The following is a 20,896-nucleotide window of genomic DNA, read 5'->3' as shown; positions in this document are numbered from 1 at the left end:
AATACGGGCGATTGTTGTCACATGTACCACACAGCCAGTACTTGCAGCTCCTTTAATGTTGCTGTAGGCCTCTTGGCAGCCTCCCAGACCAGTTTTCTTCTCGTCTTTTCATCAATTTTGGAGGGACATCCAGTTCTTGGTAATGTCACTGTTGCACCATATTTTCTTCACTTGATGATGACTGTCTTCACTGTATTCTATGGTATATCTAATGCCTTAGAAATTCTTTTGTACCCTTCTCCTGATACCTTTTAACAATGAGATCCCTCTGATGCTTTAGAAGCTCTCTGCAGACCATGGCTTTTGCTGTAGGATGCGACTAACAAAATGTCAGGAAAGACCTACTAGAACAGCTGAACTTTATTTGGGGTTAATCAGAGGCACTTTAAATGATGACAGGTGTGTACTGACTCCTATTTAACATGATTTTGAATGTGATTGCTTAATTCTGAACACAGCTACATCCCCAGTTATAAAAAAGGGTGTTCACACTCATGCAACCATATTATTATTATTTTTTTTATTTACCTAAAAGATTTCAGTTTGTTTTTCAAATGGAGTTGTACAGTTTATAGGTCACATTAAAAGGTCGAAAAAGTTCTGAAATGATTTATCTTTGTCTCATTTTTTTACATCACAGAAACCTGACATTTTAACAGGGGTGTGTAGACTTTTTATCCACTGTTTATATTGTTGCCAATATCTAAAAGGTATTAAACAGTTTAAATGAAGTATTTTCTATTTGTAAATTTTGTATCAAAACCCTTTTCCCTTATTGGTATATTGAAGTCATCTAAGGTGAGAGAAGGTACGTTACAAGAGAGGAAATGTGGGAGCCAGGCTTCAAAGTGGTCTAAAAATTGCGATGCTGGACCAGTAGGCTGATAGATAACAGCAACATGAAAGCTACAGAGGAGAAGAGGCAGATAGCGTGAACTTCAAAATGATGTGAAAGAAAAGGAGGGGGACGAAGGAATGCAGTGGAAGGTACAGTTTAGGAGCTGGAGAAGGTATCCTTCTTCTGTTTCCAGTCTGTCTCCTGGCCTGGGAGTGTGACTGAAGTGCAGCCTACCATAGGACAAAGAAGCTACCGCAGTTGTGGTGGAGGAGAAGAGACAAGTTTCTGTGAGGGCTAACGGGTTAAAAAGAGATTGTGAAAACTCAGTAACACCTTTATCTTCACCTGCTCTTATGAACGAGGCAAATAAATACTGGGAACAGGAATTAGGAGATATATTAAAACTTTTACTGTAGGGTGTCTTTGGCTCCTCCTGGTGGACAGTTGATTAATTCCCAACAGTAATGAATGAATCGTGGAGCCTTACCACCATTAGAGAGAAAAAAAAAAAAAAAAAAAAAAAAAATCTATATTCATTTACCTTCTGCTTGTAGGTGTATTAGTTAAATAAATAATAAATAAAAAAACATATTTCAAAAAATATTTTATTTTAACTTTTGTCAAGATGTTGAATTTGCAGATGAAAATACCCAACATAAAACCTGAACAAATAATAAAAACAAACAAAAACTTTTGCAGTGTAAGCAAATGAAAACATACCAAAACTTTTTTTGATAAACTGTGATACAAAACCCAGGTATCCCATTATCATTATGTCATTCAGTTTCTTCCTATACAACCCTCAAAACCGGTTTAACAGCAACTTGCAAAATCTAAACATAATACAATGAAATTCACTGTTACAACAATTCATAGAATTTTTTTTCAGTGTTCTCCCACAAAGAAACGTTTATGGTTACAGTTGCGACCCTTCTGTCCAAGTGCATATTTGTTAATTATTTAGTTTAAAAAAGGCATCGCAGGTCCCATCCAATATTAAGAATAGACTGATGCCCACAAACTTTAAACTCTTCAAAGAAGAGGGATGTAACAAAACAAGGAGGTATTTTTGACTCATTACAGTTCATCTTTCTCAATGTCATCAAGATCCACATCGCTCAGATCGATATCATCTTCAACTGGAAGCTACAAGGGAAATTAAAAATAATGAAATTGGAAGTATACCAACAGTAAAGACTAAAAACATGGGCACATGATCTAAATGAAAATCTTTTTTTATAAAAACAGGAAACACCAGTACACACTATAACTGGCAGAATTTGCACCTTGCAGAGGAACAAAGTAAAATGGAGAACAAAGATATGTGACATGCTACTTTACCTCTCCATCTTTTCCATCCCATGGCTCTACTTTGTTAATTTTAGGAATTGCTCCTCCACCCACAGGTTGAGTTGATCCCCGGCCAAATGACAGCTCTCTGAAAGGGAGAAAAAAAAAAAAAAAAAATTATGAAAAGTGAAAGAACTATCAGGAAACTCTGTAAAACCAACAATTGTTTGTTAATCCAAAACAGATCATTTTGCATAAAATTAAAAGCCAAGGTTAAAAAGGACAGCCTTGAAGGGGCAGTACACTGTAAAATTGTTTTTCCATTAATGTATTTTCAATGACTTGTTATACCAGCTGCAGAGTATAAAATATTTTAAAAATTGCATTTCCAGGTTTGTGTATATGAAGTAGCTGGTTTTGTGCTTTGAAACCACAGCCTATTACAATGGATTGAACTTAAAGGTAATATCAGATGTCATTATGTTATAGTTTTGTGTACAAACAATTGCTTCCTTATCTAATATTTATCTGGAACACCAAAGCTTAATACATAGAGAGAACAATGGAAAATGATTTTATTGCTTAACTATACTGCAGCCCACAGAGTGTAACTTCTGCTGGTCAATAGCATATACTCTAGTATAGGTGGCTATAACACAGGCTAAATCAGCTTTTTCAAATGCTTAAATAGGAGTAAAGAAGCTACCGTACTTATAAAACAAGTTATTACACTCTAGCAGGTAAAATGGATCATTGGGAATAATTTAAAGGAAAGAAAATGTTAGGGTGAACTGTCCCTTTAAAGTGAAAGTTTATTTTGCTTCCAGTGAATCAAGCTGCAATTAGCCTTCCTAATAAAATACTCAAGTCACTAACTGTTTTTTTTTTTGTTAAAAAAAAATATATAAGTATCTGTAAATAATTTTATTTTTACAGATCGCATTGTGCAGTGTGTTCCTCCACCCCCTCGCATTCTTCCTGGTTTATGTCGTCTTCACTGTTCAACTGACAGAACAGTCAATTGCGTAAGGATGCGCGCTCGTACCAAACAATCTAAAAATTTGCACATGCGCACTTACACTCACTACGCCGATATATACACTGAGCGCAGGATTGCCTTTGTCAATGTGCATGCGGTTAGCATGAACGCACTTTAAGAAACAGAATCAGTTTGGAGTTAGCCGCATGCGCATTAGAAGCCGTGGGCGTTGTTCTAGATGCTGGAGACGTCAATGGGGGAGCCATTCGGTTAGATACCGATAGATTTGTCACAGCAAAATATATATATATATATTTTTTTATCACGGGTGGAGGAACGATTAGCGGTTTGCACACAATGCGAAAGGGAAAAGTCTAAAAATTCATGAAAGAAAGTTAAATTTTGCATGTAATTTCGATATATAAAGAGCGCAACCCCTGACTTTACTTTCACTTTAAGAGCCATTATATATGCTGGAACAAAATATAATTATATATATATATATATATATATATATATATATACATATACACATAAGATTCAATTACAAATTAATTTATTTTTTCGTTGCCTAAAAATGTTAAGTAAAAGCAGTATACATTTTTAAAAGAATGTAATGCTGCTTTACCGATGTTATACTTTGCTACAAGTTGAAGAACAAAACAGAAAAGAAAGAAGGTGTAGAAGACAGAATATTACCTTAAGAACTCATTGATTCCCTGTTCACTAAAAGACCCTTTAAGCAGTGCAAACTTCATCTTTCTTGCATTAACAGCAGCCATGGCAGGGTATCCAAATCCGCCAATTCCAAGAGATGTTTCAAGGTCCATTTGAGCACCAGCCTCTGTCCACAACCACCTTACAAAGAATGATATTCATAGATTATATAGAATTTATTTACAATGCAGCTACCTAACTTCAGTGTGTATTAGTGGCTTGCCGAGTTTAAAGAAAAAGGCTTCAACCAGACAAAAATAAAAAAATTAAAATAAATCATCTTCTTTTGACTCTTTAAAAAGAGCCAGTAAACCTACAAAATAATGTTATATAATTCTGCACATAGTGCAGAATTATATAACATTAGCTTAGAGACAACTTTATAAATATTTATTCCAAAATTGAATTTACCTGAGCAGGTCTTTTTTTCCCCAAAAGTGCTTCATCGCGCCATTAAACTGAATGTAGCTCGCTCCCGCTCTGGTATCGGGAGCGAGCTACATTCAGTTTAATGGCGCGATAGGGTGCGCTGCAACTAGACAGCATGCCCGTGAAATGCTTTTGAAAAACCAAGACCCGTTCAATGGAGCCTGGAGCGGCGTTAAGGTAAATTAAATTTTGTAATAAAAAAAAAAAATTCTGAAAGCTTTAGATTTATAAAAGTTACTGCTAAGCAGAATTATATAACATTTTGTAGGTTTACTGGCCCTTTAAGGAAAATTAAATCTTAAAAATTGAGTTTATTCTACTAAAATTAAAGTATAAACAAGTTTTGTACTCCAAATGTTAAGATTACAATATTTATGCTGTACTATTTAAGACTAATTATGTCTGCTTTTGATTGACAGATTAGTTACAGTAATATCTTGTCCCTTACCCCCACATCTTCTTCTTGTATTTCTCAGCCATTTTTAGTAACACTTCCAAATAAGAGTTTCTTCCAGCAGCACCTGCAAAGCAAGAGCAAAATATTTCCTTTGTGGACTATACAAACTGAAAAAGAATATACACAGACATTTTCCAAAAACACAAAATGATGAACTGTAAGCTTTACTAAACCATGAAACAAGAATAAATCTGTGTATATATTCTAACAGTCCATAGACTTTTTGGATGGTCCTTAAAAGGGATACACAAGTGCATTCAGGTTTTGTTCACCTCCTAATGTGGAGAATCTTTGTGCCACTCTGCTTTTTTTGTTGCATTTATCCTTGCGCAACAGCAACACACTCAAATCTGGATTTGCTCATTACGGAGGAGAATGAATCCTCCGAATGGAGAGATCTACCCAATAATTTTCAATTGTGATTCAGACAGAGCAAACTATTTTAATAAAAAAAAAAAAAAAAAAACGAAACAAAACAAAAAACACACACACCACACACACCAAAAAAGTAATATACTTCTAATTTTTTAAATTTAATTTGTTTCCACAATAGTCTGTGAAGATATACCTAGGTAGGCATCCACTACATGGCAGGAAATAGTGCTGCCATCTAGTGCTCTTGCAAATGGATAACACTCTTGCAAAACTGCTGCCATATAGTGCTCCAGAAATGGGCAGGCTCATAAGCATACGTCCCTGCTTTTCAACAAAAGATACCAAGAGAACAAATAAAAAGTTGATAATAGAAGTAAATTAGAAAGTTTAAAATGGCGTGCTCTATCTGAATCATAAAAGAAAAAAAATTTGGGGTTTCATATCCCTTCAATGTGACATGTGAAGCAAATTCAGAATTTGAAGTAGCACAGTTTGTGTTAGCACTTAACAAAAAAGGAAACACGCAATATCTGTATTGATTCTATAATTTGACTATAAAACTGAGTAACGCTTAGGCTCTACTCAAACAGCTGTAAAAACTAATAATATCAAAGTAACATGCTAAAGAAATTAGTCTTATCTATATTTTATCTTACAATAATAAAAGGACATTTAACATATTAAGGCTGGTATTCTAGTAGCTCATTAATATACATTCCTTATTGGCCTTAGCAGAGGAAATAGGTGATCAGACTTTTAAAACAACGGAAAACTAGGTTACAACATGGCAGCAACCATTACTTTATGAACACAAACAAGGAGGGTTCTTCTGGAAAAAACAAAAAACACAGGAGTTACACTCTCACTAATGATCGAGTCTCAAAAACTCACCAGCATGGACAGAAATGAACTTATTGTTAAGCAAGTGTCTATCCTTAACATAAAACTATATTTGTGAACTCCTCTTAAAAAAGGACCAGTCAACGCTAAAAATTAATGTTACATAATTCTGCAGAATTATGCAACATCTGAAGAAAGAAAAAAGAAAATATTTAATCCCCCCAAACCCATACTTACCTTCTTTGCCAGCCTCTTCTGGTTTCTTCAACTGCACATCACGGCATGCTGTTTAGTCATAGTGCTGTCAGTTGCTCCGCTGAACTACATGTAGTGCGCTCCAGCGCTAGGTAAAGTAGCCAACAACTTTAACCAGCATGGGAGCATTCTACATGTAGTTCAATGGCGCAACCTGGTGCACTGTGATTAGACAGAGCGCCCGTGATGCCCTGTTGAAGAAACAGGAGCAAAAGAGGTTGGCAAGGAAGGTAAAGGGGGGGGGGGGGAAGAGTTAAAGCTTTAATAATCCTTTTGTTTCTTGCAGATGTCGCTATGATACATAATTCTGCATAGTACAGAATTAAGTAAAATTAATTTTAACATTGATCCCCGAGGGTCCTCATAGAAGTGATGAGGCATCTTATAGAATCTCACCACACCAGAGAGCTTCAGATAATCTGGCCCCAAAAGGTGAGAAAAAGGATCTTATTTAATCACCTGTGTCAAGGATGTGAGGCAATACAGACACAATGCACAACTGGTGTTCTTCACAAGTCTTCTTCACAACATCTTCATTTAAGATCTAAGAACAAAACAGAAGCAATGGTTAAAAAAACAAACCGCACACCTCTGAATATCACAAGACAAAAGCAAATCAGAGCAGGCACAATAGAGTGTAGTGAAGGAAATAAGCGGAAATAAAAAGAAATACATTTGATATAGGGTCCATATGTTTTGAAACATCGGTTACCTCCAGAAGCTCTGGTGGTGGAGCATTCTCAGAGAACAAATCAAGAGCCCGAGCAACAATATCAGCTTTTGTTCTTCCACCATCATAATCAACTGGATCCTCTCCCTTCTGGAAAATCTTAATGGTGGGGAATCCTCTTACCTGAAATAGAAGAAACAAAATGTCATACAAATAGTCATATGAATACAGCTGGAAGTTTAACGATAAATTGCACTATTAATTAACAATGTACAGAGTCTCATGTGTGCATTAGAATGACAAACGTTTATGAAGCTTGAAAAAAAATAAACATTTAATGCACTAATTAAGAGTAGACACTATTCTATATAAAATATTGGTTGGATTAATGAGTCTATAATAGGTTGTATTACAGTTATACTAAAAAAATGAATCTGGATTGAACCCTACTCACCCCATAGCGACTAGCTAAGGTCTGGGAGACAGTGGCATCTACGGCTGCTAGTTTTACTTTTCCTTTTGTTTGTTCTTTAACTTCAGAAGCAGCAGCTGCCCACTCCGGCTCCAAACTGCAAGAAAAAAACCCCAATAAAAAACAAGTGCTTTGCATGAGACCAAAGCTATAATTCAAATGCACAATGTGAAGCCACCAAGCAGTTAAATAAAATTGCTGCTGTATGGAACACTTATCTGCACGAATTCATTAGTTTTGATTATTCCGTTTTGTGCATCTATTATTTTTTGGCGTCATTAAGTACCTAGTGCTACCGAATTTAGTGGCTTTAACAATGAAAGATATTCATTTCAATATTAAAGAAAAGTATTGCTGGTGATAAAATCAGCTGCTCTCAGACCTATAAATAATAAAAAAAGTAGAGATTTGCATTTGTTTCAAATGTAAAATCATAATGAAAATCAGATATTCATTTAGTTTAAAACTAAAGGAATATCCAAATTAATGCACCAGCGCACTGGAGACCGGGCTAACCCAGTCCTCTAATTCACAGTGCACTGGTCGCACTAACAGGACATTTAGTGCAGCAGTTCCTAAGGCCCTTAAGTGCAGGTTCAGGGAGCTGGTTGCGCTAAGTCTCCTATTAGAACCGTCGGGACTCTGAAGAAGAGGACCGTGCTAGCGCGGCTCTCCAGCTCGCTGAAGGCAAGTATAAGCTTTTAAACATTTACACTCGTTTTAATGAGCACAGTGTTTAACAAATATTCAGTATTTATTTAGTTTTAAAACAAAAATACTGAATAGCGCCGCCAAGGAATATTGGGGGTAAACAAATTTCCATGAATTTCAGTTACAAAAAAAAAAAAAAAAAAAAAAAAATTGTACAAAACATTTTTTTGCCAGTCTATAAAACAGAATAATAATAATAATAATAATAATAATAATAATAATAATAATAATACTTACTTTTTGCAGTGTCCACACCAAGGAGCATAAAACTCTACAAGCCACACATCGTCGCTGTTTAACACTTGGCTATCAAAGTTGTCATCATTTAGTTCAATTACATCTTTTTTACCACCACTGCTGCCACTACTATCCGATCTGTACTGTTAATAAAAAGATCACAGAACAACAATTTTAAAAGGTTTAACAGAAGTAATATATGGAATAAAAAGAGTGTAAACTAGATTTAAAATTGTGGTGCTATTGATCAGAAACCTACCTGTTTTCCAGAGTCAGATCCACCACTTCTTCCACTAAGTCTTTCTTTCACAAATGGTCTCAGGGCACTTAATGCTGCATCAACTATAGCTTCACTTGTCCTCCCTCCTACAAATTAAGAGGGGTATAAATGAAATCAGTGCACTGGTAACTGTATAAAATAGTTCTGATGATAAAAAAAAAAAAAAAAAGTGTGAAATATTAAAAATGAGTCCTTACATTTATTTTATTGTATTGCAACCTAAGAATTTCTACTTTATTTCAAGAAACACAATGCAATGTTTTCTTTAAAAAGAATATATAATGGGGCAGATTATAAGTGGAGCACTATTTAGCGCGCGTCAGGTTGCGATCGTATTACGAGTTGAAAGTATAAAAGTTATTGCACTTGCTCTAACCAGACATGTGCAAACCGCTAAAACCCCCCCAAAAAACTAATACCCTACTTGCGCGCTAATCTGACCGTATATATATATATATATATATATATATATATATATATATATATATATATATATATATATATATATATATATATATATATATATATATATATATATATATATATATATATATATATATATATATATATATATATATACACATACATATATATATATATATATATATACACACACACACACATATACAGGATTAAGTATTTCTAAATAGATATTCCTGTACATATCTATACCTATATGTAGAGCATAATCTGCTATGTGCAGAACATTGGAATATAAAATATTTACAGTAAATACACAGTATAACACTTAAATATTAATAATGCATAAATATGAATTCCATGTTTCCATCATCTTAACTGCAAAGAGCTCACTATATACATATATATATATATATATATATATATATATATATATATATATATATATATACATATATATACATATATATACATATATATATATATATATATACACATATATATATATATATATATATATATATATATATATATATACACACACACACACACACATACATATACATATATATATATATATATACATACATATATACATATATGCACACACACATATACCTCATATCTTTGTGTGCAATATTTTTTTAAAGTTATCAGATGGTGTTATTATGAATGTAACTATACTTTGCAATTTAAAATGTGTTTTGTGAGACTTTATTTTCACAAAACCGTTAACCAGAGCTCTGAAGTTGCGGTAATCATTCTATCATAAATCCCGTCTTTGCTCAAGCGACTCTTGCAACACAAGCGCAATTTAACCTGTGCGCAAACTATTGCAAAAACCGGATATCGCTTGCGCTACACTCAATCTGGTACAATAGATTTATATAAACATACAGAGTAGATCCTTGTATATCCTAAACAAATTGGATAATAGTGATAGATAATAGATGTAAAAAAATAAAATTAAAATAAAATGTAAATAGCTTTTCTATTGAGCAAGGGACTCTGGGTAAGGATATGCAAACCAGTTTCACTTTTTACCTCCAAAACAGTTTTTAAATATGGACTCTCTTATGCTAGTTTAGTGCTGCTAAGAATAGCCATAAAGCACAGCAGGGTCAGAAGTGTGCAGCAGCAGAAACCTTGTGTGGATCTCTAAAAAAAAGGTCCATCTTGGTTTCAGTATTACTATAGAATAGCATATTCACTATAAGTTAGCAACAAAGGGAAAGCTGCATCATTTATGGATGGAATGAAGTTGTGCTCATTTAAAAAGAATTACAGATTTAAACTAACACTGCACTAACTGATGGGATGCTATCTAAAATGACATTATTTCAAAATATAGAACAGAATTTTGTTTTCTTTAAAATGATCAATCCTGTACTGTATACAGTGAGAATTGTCCCTATCCACCTATAAAGCCGTGGGAGTTCTCTCCGTCAGCCAGTGAACATTGCAGTATAAGCTGTGCACAAACACACATTTCCTTTTTGTTTAAACAGCTTTTTATTTGTTTCAGTGACAAAAACAAAGTGGCTTAATTGCTAATACATCAACTGTAAGATGGAAGCTTTGAGTACAATGCTCTGAACAAACTGCTTTACTGCCATGTCCCATTAATGTAACATAATATGCAACTCTTTGTGTGGGCTTCTTCACTGTAATATGTGCACCACACTACCATGATGCAAGCATTATCAAAATAGCCTTATTTACCCTGATAATCTTCAGGCTTGTTCTTATTTAATCCAAATATCTTGATGGTCGGAAATCCTCGCACACCATATTGGCCACTCAAGGACTGATGTTTGTCTGCGTCTACAGCTCCCACTTTCACAACACCCTGAAAGCAACATAGAAATCAGAATTAAAATGTCCTATTTGGCTATCAACATTAACACATCCCACAGCTTTCAAAATGGATAGAACATGTTTTTCTACACTGAAAACCGTGCCCCTAATTATGTTAGATCACTCCCAATTACGGTTATTTAATTGCAATGCAAATATCGCCCCACAATTGTACCGGCTGTCTGCTAACAGAAAAAGAAAGAAAGCCAACACAGCTGTATCCTCAAGTCATAGAATAGACCAATTTAGAATGTATAAGAGTATGCTGGGATAGGTATGAGCAGGGAGTTGTGAGATGACAGAGAAATAAGAAAATTCTGTTTGATATAAATGTACGTGCTCTCTTCGCTTTCCTTAGTGTGTTTGGAGTAGGAGATTGACTGACTAAATTTAACGTTTTTTTTTTTCTCTCTTTTTTTTAAAGGGACACTGAACCCAATTTTTTTTCTTTTGTGATTCAGATAGAGCATGCAATTTAAAGCAACTTTCTAATTTACCCCTATTATTAAATTTGTCATTCTCTTTGTATCTTTATTTGAAAAGCAAGACTAAGTTTAGATGCCGGCCCATTTTTGGTGTTGACCCTGGGTTGTTCTTGCCAATTGTTGTATAAATTTGCCCACCAAGAAACAAGTGCTGTCCAGAGTGCCGACACAAAAATTGGCTGGCTCCTTAGCATAGATGCCTTCTTTTTCAAACAAAGATAGCAAGAGAACAAAGAAAAATAGGAGTAAAGTAGAAAGTTGCTTACAATTGCATGCTCTATCTGAATCGCAAAAAAAAAAAAAAAAAAAAAAAAAAAAAAAAAAAAAAAAAAAAAAAAAAAAAAAAAAAATTGTGTTCAGTGTCCCTTTAAAATGTTAGCTTTTTTTTTTTCTCTATCACTTTCCTCAGACACTTTTTATTTTTGTAGAAATCCCCAATCACAATTGTAAACAGGGGACTGTAAAACACTAATACAGTATATAAAATAAGATCAAACATTATAAAACTTGGCACTGAATGCTACATACAGCACTTGGATTTTATAACAAAGAAACATCAAAGGAGGTTCCAGGTAACAGAATGTGGCACATGACCTGGTACATAATTATGTTAAAGGTCTATCTGACCTTATACCTGGGGCAGCATATTGAATAAGCAGGTGACCACTCTAATATGTTTACTAGAAATACTGTAGACTTGCATTTAGCCTGTCAGCATAATTACTAAACCATTATTAGGTATCTGATTACATTTTTTTGGTGGCTTGTATATTTTGATAATGCATTTTCTTCTTATAGATAAACAAATGACTCTTTGGTACTAATTTTCCGAGCACCAACATATTAAACAATATTAACATTGTGCCACAACACTTATTCATATCAACAAACTTTCTAGCTCCAAAAAGGTAAAAACAAACATTTTTGCAGGAGCTATAGATATATCTATTTATCTATATCTCACTGTAATTTTCAAGGAGTATTTAATTCAAGTATTAGACAGCGCTAGTTCATGTGTGCCATATAGATAACATTGTGCTCACTACCGTGGAGTTTAGGAGTCAGTACTTATTGGCTAAAAACAAAAAAGTCTGTCAAAAGAACTGAAATAAGAGGGGCAATCTGCAGAGGCTTATTTGCTTCATTCCTTTAGTATCCTTTCTTGAAGAAACAGCAATGCACATGGGTGAGCCAATAAGGCATCTTTGTGCAGCCACAAAATCAGCAGCTATTTAGATATGCTTTTCAACAAAGGATATAAAGAGAATAAAGCAAATTAGATAATAGAAGTAAATTATATTTGTAGAGCGCCAACAGATTCCGCAGCACTATAAATACCTGATAATAAATTAGGAAGTTGTTTAAAATGATCTGCTTTCTAAATCATAAAGAAAAAAGAAAAAAAAAAATAAATAAATAAAGAGGTTTCATGTCCCTTTAATATAAAAAAGTGTTTTGGGTTTGCAAAACTGGGGAGCGGGCAATAAAAGGATTATCTACCTTTTTAAAAGAATAAAACTTCTGGAGTAGACTGTCCCTTTAAAGCTTTTCATTTACCTTTAAGGCAGTGGCTGCTTTCTTCCAATCAGGTGTCAATCGTTGACAGTGGCCACACCTTTAAGAAGAAAACAAATATACTTTTAAATTAATAGAATGATCCCTAGTCATGAACTTTTCTGTACATGTTAAATACATATTGTTGATGGGAATAGACTCTCTAAATATGACCAAAACCACATTTCAAGGGGATTCCAAAAACTTTTAATGGAAATGTTAATCTGTTCTGTACTAGATTTGTATCTTGTCACTGTATACCCCTATCATTGAACCCAGCTATGGAGGAGATGGAAAGAGATATGCATGTATGTATGTATGTATGTATGTATGTATGTATGTCTCTCTCACATGAAGAGGTAGGTCTTCCCCTCTACCTAATATAACTACAATACTGACTGCTTAAATACACAAGGGTCCAATACTAACCAGGGAGCATAAAATTCCACAAGCCATAAACTGTCACTTCGGATAACTTCACTGTTAAAATTTGCTGGTGTTAACTCTACGACATCATCGCCGGATGAGTACATACTGTTTGCTGTAACTAACATTGTACAAACAACGACACCTAGAAATAAAATTACATTATTTAAGCACATTTTGAAAATAAAATAAATGAACAAACGTTAATATTATCAGACAAACATCACCCTGAGCTACATTGATCGTGTTGAATAACAATAAAAAAAAAAACAGCTTGGATAATCTAAGGAACTAAAAAGTGATAATTCTTATTGTATTAATAAACCAATAATAGATCATAAAAAGCCAATATTTTATGGTTGTTTAATATTTCAGAATATATTTTATATACTAAATGATTTATAAACATTAGGGGGCAGATTTATAATTGCCCATACAGACAAGGTTCACAGGTAGTCTGTCTAGGATCACATGTGTGGGATCCTCCCATATATCTGTGAAGGGGTTGTGATATTTAAACAACTTTCCAATTTACTTATATTATCAAATTTGCTTCATTCTCTTTGTATCCTTTGATAGAGGGACAGCCATACATTACTATGAGCTAGCTGAGCACATCTGGTGAACCAATGAAGAGGCATTTGTATGCAGCTACCAATCAGCGGCTAGCTCCAAGTAATGAATTGCTGCCCCTAAGCCTACCTAGTTAAGCTTTTCAACTAAAAATATCAAAATAATTAAGCATATTAGATAACAGAAGCTAATTAGAATTTTTTTTTTTTTTTAAATCACATGCTCTGTCTGAGGGACAGTAAAGTCAAAATTAAACTGTCATGATTCAGACAGAGCATGCAATTTTAAACAACTTTCCAATTTACGTCTACTATCACATTTGCATTGTTCTTTTAGTATCCTTTGCTGAAGAAGTCTAGGTAGGCTCATATTTGCTCAGGAGCGTGAATGTCTTTAGCACTCAATAGTCGTTTTTGCAACAAAGTACAGTATAGCAACATTTCTACAAACAAACAATGTTGCAAAACACTGCTGCTATAGAGTACTTAAAGTCTTATGTACGCTCCTATGAGCCTATCTAGATTTTCTTTTCAACAAAGGATTCGAAAAGCACAAAGCCCATTTGATAATATAAGTAAATTGGAAAGTTGTTTAAAATGATGCATCTGAAACCACAATTTCTCTTTCATGATTTAGATAGCAAGTTGTTTAAAATTGTATGCTCTTATTTACTTCTACTGTTAAAGTGACAGTCTACACCAGAATTTTTGTTTTTTAAAAAGATAGATAATCCCTTTATTACTCATTGCCCGGTTTTGCATAACCAACACTGTTATAGAAATGCACTTTTTACCGCTGTGATTACCTTGTATGTAAGCCTCTGCAAACTGCCCGCTTATTTCAGTTCTTTTGACAGGCTTGCATTTTAGCCAATCAGTACTCACTCCAGGGTAACTTCAAGTGCATGAGCTCAATGTTATCTATATAAAACACATGAACTAATGCCCTCTAGTGGTCAAAATGCATTCAGATTAGAGGCAATCTTCAATGTCTAAGAAATTAGCATATTAACCTCCTAAGTTTAGCTTTCAAGTAAGAATGCCAAGAGAACAAAACATAATTGGTGATAAAAATGTGTATGCGCGCGCATGTATGCCCGTGTATGTAAATATATGTGCGTGTGTGTGTGGTCAAATTGATTCGCAGACAGATACCAAACATGTGCTGTGCCCCAAGGCCACACAAATAAACACTGGACCACTAAAATAAATCACTGCAGTCCATACCTCTGTAGTTTACATAAACTGGGCTTGTCAGTAAAAAAAAAAAAAAAAAAAAACCTTCTATAGCTCTTCCTATGTGAGGGTACCTCAAAAGTATAAGCCCTGCTGAGCCCCACCTTACTACCAACATACTTCCCTGGTGAACACACGGGGATTAGAATTCCCATCATCAAACACATGATTCAAAATGCAACTGTAGCAGCCACCAAGACCCAGGATTAGTGAGCTCTCAGAGTTCTAGAAACCAATGAGTTTCTGGTTTCTAAATATTTGCCTGGGTCTTACATTTCAATTTGTTTTTGTTAAGACCTGCCCTGAATAGCTATGTTTGTGAGTCACAATAGTAAGTGCACATGCAAGTTGAGATCACTAAGCACACGATGGTTCTAAATTGGTGCCATTGAATTTCCCCTTTTTATAGTGTCTCAAACTGGGGGTGCGCTACGCCCAAAGTCAATTAAACAAGTTTTGGGCAGTTGAAAAGTCCACAATGTATCTTGCCAAGAGCCCACTAAAGTTATATTCTGGTTCAGTTTCAGTGGTTTGAGAAATAGAATGGGAAAAAGTATCGGCTAGATTACGAGCTTTGCGTTATAGCGAAAAAGCAGCGTTATCAGGTTATAACGCTGCTTTTTCACTACCGCTGGTATTACGAGTCTTGCAGATTTAGGGGCACCGCACACTTTTTTGGCCATACCGCAAATCAACTTACGCAAATTACGTATAGTCTTTTTTCAATGGGATTTTAATAGCGCCGGTATAACAAGCTTGTCCTGGGAGGCCAAAAAGTGAGCGGTACACCCTATCCCGTCAAGATTTGTAACGCATTCTAAAGTCAGTAGTTACGAGTTTTACACTACAAAGTGTAACATAAAACTCATAACTAAAGTGTTACAAAGTACACTAAACACCCATAAAGTACCTATTAACCCCTAAACCGAGGCCCTCCCGCATCGCAAACACTAAAATTATTAACCCCTAATCTTCCGCCCCCAACGTCGCCGCCACTATACTAAAGTTATTAACCCCTAAACCAAAGTCTAACCCTAACCCCCCCTAACAAATATAATTCAAATAAATCTAAATAAAAAGACTTACTATTAATAACTAAATAATTCCGATTTAAAACTAAATACTTACCTGTAAAATAAACCTTAAGCTAGCTACAATATAACTAATAGTTATATTGTATCTAGCTTAGGGTTTATTTTTAATTTTACAGGCAAGTTTGTATTTATTTTAACTAGGTAGAAAAGTTTCTAAATAGTTATTAATTTTTTACTAACTACCTAGCTAAAATAAATACAAATGTACCTGTAAAATAAAACCTAACCTAACCCCACAATTAAATAAATTCCCTAAATTAAATACAATTAACTAAATTCAATACTATTAGCTAAATTACAAAAAAACAAACACTAAATTACAGAAAATAAAAAACAAATTACAAGATCTTTAAACTAATTACACCTAATCTAATAGCCCTATCAAAATAAAAAAGCCCACCCAAAATAAAAAAAAAACCCTATCCTAAACTAAACTACCAATATCCCTTAAAAGGGCCTTTTGCGGGGCATTGCCCCAAAGCAATCAGCTCTTTAACCTGAAAAAAAATAAAAAAAATTATACAACCAACCCCCCCCCCCCCCAACAGTAAAACCCACCACCCACACAACCAACCCCCCAAATAAAACTAATCTCCCCATTGCCCTTACACACTTAAAAAATCCTAACACTAACCCTCGAAGATCCACTTACAGTTTTGAAGAGCCAACATCCATCCTCAACGAAGCTGGGAGAAGTCTTCATCCAAGTGGCAATAAGTCCTCAATGAAGCCGGCAGAAGTCTTCACCTAGACGGCATCTTCCATCTTCATCCTTCCAACACGGAGCGGCTCCATCTTCAAGACATCCGGCGCGGAGCATCCTCTTCAATCAACGGCTTTTTCTACAATGAAGGTTCCTTTAAATGACGTCATCCAAGATGGCTTCCCTTAGAATTCTATCAGCCAATCGGAATCAAGGTTGAGAAAAAAAAAAAACCCTATTGGCTGATTGAAACAGCCAATAGAATGTGAGCTCAATCCTATTGGCTGATTGGATCAGCCAATAGGATTTTTTCAACCTTAATTCCGATTGGCTGATAGAATTCTATCAGCCAATCGGAATCTAAGGGACGCCATCTTGGATGACGTCATTTAAAGGAATCTTCATTGTAGAAGAAGCCGTCGATTGAAGAGGATGCTCCGCGTCTTGAAGATGGAGCCACTCCGCGTCGGAAAGATGAAGATAGAAGATGTCGTCTGGGTGAAGACTCCTGCCCGTCTGGAGGACCACTTCTGACGGCTTTGTTGAGGACTTCTTGCCGCTTGGATGAAGACTTCTCCCAGCTTCGTTGACGATGAATGTCGGCTCTTCAAAACTGTAAGTGGATCTTTGGGGGTTAGTGTTAGGATTTTTAAAGGGTGTATTGGGTGGGTTTTATTGTTAGATTAGGGGTTTGGGCTGCAATAGAGCTAAATGCCCTTTTAAAGGGCAATGCCCATCCAAATGCCCTTTTCAGGGCAATGGGGAGATTAGGTTTTTTTAGTTAGGGTTTTATTTGGGGGGGGTTGGTTGTGTGGGTGGTGGGTTTTACTGTTGGGGGGGTTGTTTGTATTTTTTCTTTTACAGGTAAGAGAGCTGATTTCTTTGGGGCAATGCCCTGCAAAAGGCCCTTTTAAGGGCTATTGGTAGCTTAGGCTAGTTTTTTGGGTGGGCTTTTTTATTTTGATAGGGCTATTAGATTAGGTGTAATTAGTTTAAAGATCTTGTAATTTGTTTTTTATTTTCTGTAATTTCGTGTTTTTTTTGGTGTAATTTAGCTAATTGTATTGAATTTAGTTAATTGTATTTAATTTAGGGAATTTATTTAATTGTAGGGTTAGGTTTTATTGTAAGGCAGGTTAGGTTTTATTTTACAGGTCAATTTGTATTTATTTTAGCTAGGTAGTTATTAAAGGGACATGATACCCAAATGTTGAAACACTTGAAAGTGATGCAGCATAGCTGTAAAAAGCTGACTAGAAAATATCACCTGAACATCTCTATGTAAAAATGAAAGATATTTTACCTCAAAAGTTTCTTAGTAGCCAAATCCCATTGTAAAGGACTTTTAAGCTGCAAATCAGTATACCTGTCCTGGGACAGCGGAAGGAGCGAGATTTCATGCACACTCATCTTATTTCCATATTCAGTGTAAGGAAGTTTACATGAAATCTCATGAGATCACAGTAAGAGAGTTCATGACCTCAGCACTGTTGATGCCGATTGGCTGCTGTTCATTTCTGCATGTTTGTTTGTTTTTTACCTGCAGCAGAGTATAACTTTTTATCTAGCCGTATATTTGTTAACATGTGGTCACTAAAATTCCCTAAAGCTTAAAGAGGTTTCACAATTAAATTTTGCAAGAAAATTTAAATGTGCCATACTGTATACACCAAAAGGACTTTTGTGACATGATTCAGATAGAACAAGCAATTTTAAACAACTTTTCAATTTACTTCTATTACCTATTTTGCTTTGTTCTCAATGTATCCTTTTTTAATAAGCATACCTAGGTATGATAAGGAGCAGCACTACTGAGATCTAGCTGCTGAATGGTGGCTGCACATATATGCCTCTTAGCTGAATTCCTCAAGAGAGGAAATTATCTCCCAGTAGTACAGTGGTGTTCCTTAAAAGGATACCAAGAGAATGAAGCAAATTTGACAACATAAGTAAATTGGAAAGAATATTTGGATTTCATAGCTCATTATCAATATGTTTGATGCTGTAGCAATCCAAGAAATAAACACTCAAGTTTGCATTTTGTAGCACCATATTTAACATATGCACTGACACAAATTTACAAAACGTACTCATTTGTGGACACTATTAGGCTTCAAGCACTGATAGAAAATTAGGTACCCAAAACTACTTGTCAGAAACAATCCCTTCCAAAGCAGACAAACATGAATGCACAACTTTTCAGCAGAGCTCCACCATATTTCTGACACACCAGTGGGTATACAACCCCAATTTTCACCATCACTTTCCTCAGGCATTTTTAATTTTTGTGGAAACCCCTAACCACATAAAATTGTAAACAGGCGATTATAAAACTTGGCAATGAATGCTACATACATCACTTGGATTTTGTAACAAAGAAACATCAACAAAAGTTCCAGGTAACAGAATGTGGCACATGACCTGGTACATAATTATATTAAAGGTCTATCTGACCTTATACCTGGGGCAGCATATTGAATAAGCAGGTGACCACTCTAATATGTTTACTAGAAATACTGTAGACTTGCATTTAGCCTGTCAGCATAATTGCTAAACCAAAATACATATTTTGTTGTTGGTTTGTATATTTTGATAATGCATTTTCTTCTAATAACATTAATATAAAAATGAATCCCTTTACCACTAATTTTCAGAGAACAAAACATATTAAGCAATATTAAAGGGATACTGAACCCAAATGTTTTCTTTCATGATTCAGAAAGAGCATGCAATTTTAAGCAGCTTTATAAATTTACTCCTATTATCAATTTTTCTTCGTTCTCTTGGTATCTTTATTTGAAAAAGCAGAAATGTAAGCTTAGGAGCAGGCCTGTTTTTGATTCAGCACCCTGGGTAGCGCTTGCTGACCGATGGCTACTTTTTAGACACCAATTAGCAAGCCCTACACAGGTGCTGAAACGAAGTTGGGCTGACTCCTAAGCTTTACATGTCTGCTTTTTCAAATAAAGATAACAAGATAACAAATAAAAATTGATAATAGGAGTAAATTAGAAAGTTGCTTAAATTTGCAGGCTGTATCTGAATCATGAATATATAAAGGAGTATTCAAGTATTAGAATTGATAGAGGAAGTGAAACTCCAGTTTAACCCTTTAGATGCTAATACTGACCCCCCCCCCCACCATCTCCAGAAAGGCTAAAGTGGATCCTGTAAACTAGTAACGACAAACCTATTCGAGGGAATGTTAAGGGACACATCCCTTGACTACAAAACAGTGCACATTTAAATATACAAAATGACTGCTCTAAAACCTATTAAAACATTTATTTTGCATGTTATTATTCTGTAAATGTGTTTCTTCTTTTAAAATATCCCTTGGAGCTTACAAACTAATAGTATTTATACGTTCTTGCAGTGAATTAATACAGAATGCAAGATGTACACGATGCAGACAAGAAAACAGTTTTATAAAAATGCACCAGCCCCAGAAGCCTAACTATATATCATATATTGTAAATATACCATAGTTTATTTATGCAACATAGTTATTAGACGAGCAATTCTAAAATAAAATAGAAAATACAAAACATAAATACAACCCTAGCTCATTGTGATCAGTCAGGCTAATGCGAAGGAAATTAGACGTCTCACCGAGCAAAGCTCTCGCCATTATCCTTCTCTGTCCCTCCACCGACAACGTTCACTCACTGGCGCGTCCCTCAGCTGTGGCTTATCTGCCCCACTTTTTCTCCGCAACCTTGTACTATCGAATCACCTCCCGCCGTGTTCGCTGCCTATTGGCTATTCTGCCAGCTTCATCAGAAAGAGAGCCAATCAGCAACCGACGGGTAGCGAAATCGCCGGTGACTGTGACCCAGTCTTCGACGTTTGTTGGAGCTGTAGGAATCTCATTGGTTGACGGGTGACGTTTTACACGCAGGCGTGACCTGCTTCCATTTCTTAACCGGACGTTGTGAAGTCATTATAGGATGGAGGATGCTGTAGCACAAGCTTGTAGTTTTGTGTTTGGCGAGGCCA

At 35.1% G+C, this 20,896-nt stretch overlaps 1 protein-coding gene across 1 annotated transcript; it reads right to left on the bottom strand.

Annotated features, from left to right (window-relative positions):
• Window positions 1-1,427: 1,427 nt before the first annotated feature.
• PDIA6 (protein disulfide isomerase family A member 6) lies at window positions 1,428-20,659 on the bottom strand. The gene is made up of 13 exons (XM_053709681.1): window positions 20,510-20,659; window positions 13,296-13,437; window positions 12,870-12,927; window positions 10,693-10,819; window positions 8,530-8,636; window positions 8,271-8,413; window positions 7,305-7,419; window positions 6,893-7,033; window positions 6,640-6,724; window positions 4,702-4,774; window positions 3,807-3,965; window positions 2,180-2,276; window positions 1,428-1,984 (listed from the first exon to the last, which is right to left on the bottom strand). The coding sequence occupies exons 1-13, from the start codon at window positions 20,526-20,528 to the stop codon at window positions 1,916-1,918; spliced, it is 1,335 nt and encodes a 444-aa protein (XP_053565656.1). The 5' UTR covers window positions 20,529-20,659; the 3' UTR covers window positions 1,428-1,915.
• Window positions 20,660-20,896: the final 237 nt, after the last annotated feature.

Source organism: Bombina bombina, chromosome 4 (genome assembly GCF_027579735.1).
Source record: "Bombina bombina isolate aBomBom1 chromosome 4, aBomBom1.pri, whole genome shotgun sequence".
In the NCBI taxonomy this organism is placed as follows: Eukaryota; Metazoa; Chordata; class Amphibia; order Anura; family Bombinatoridae; genus Bombina; species Bombina bombina.
This window is presented reverse-complemented; position numbering and strand designations above follow the sequence as displayed.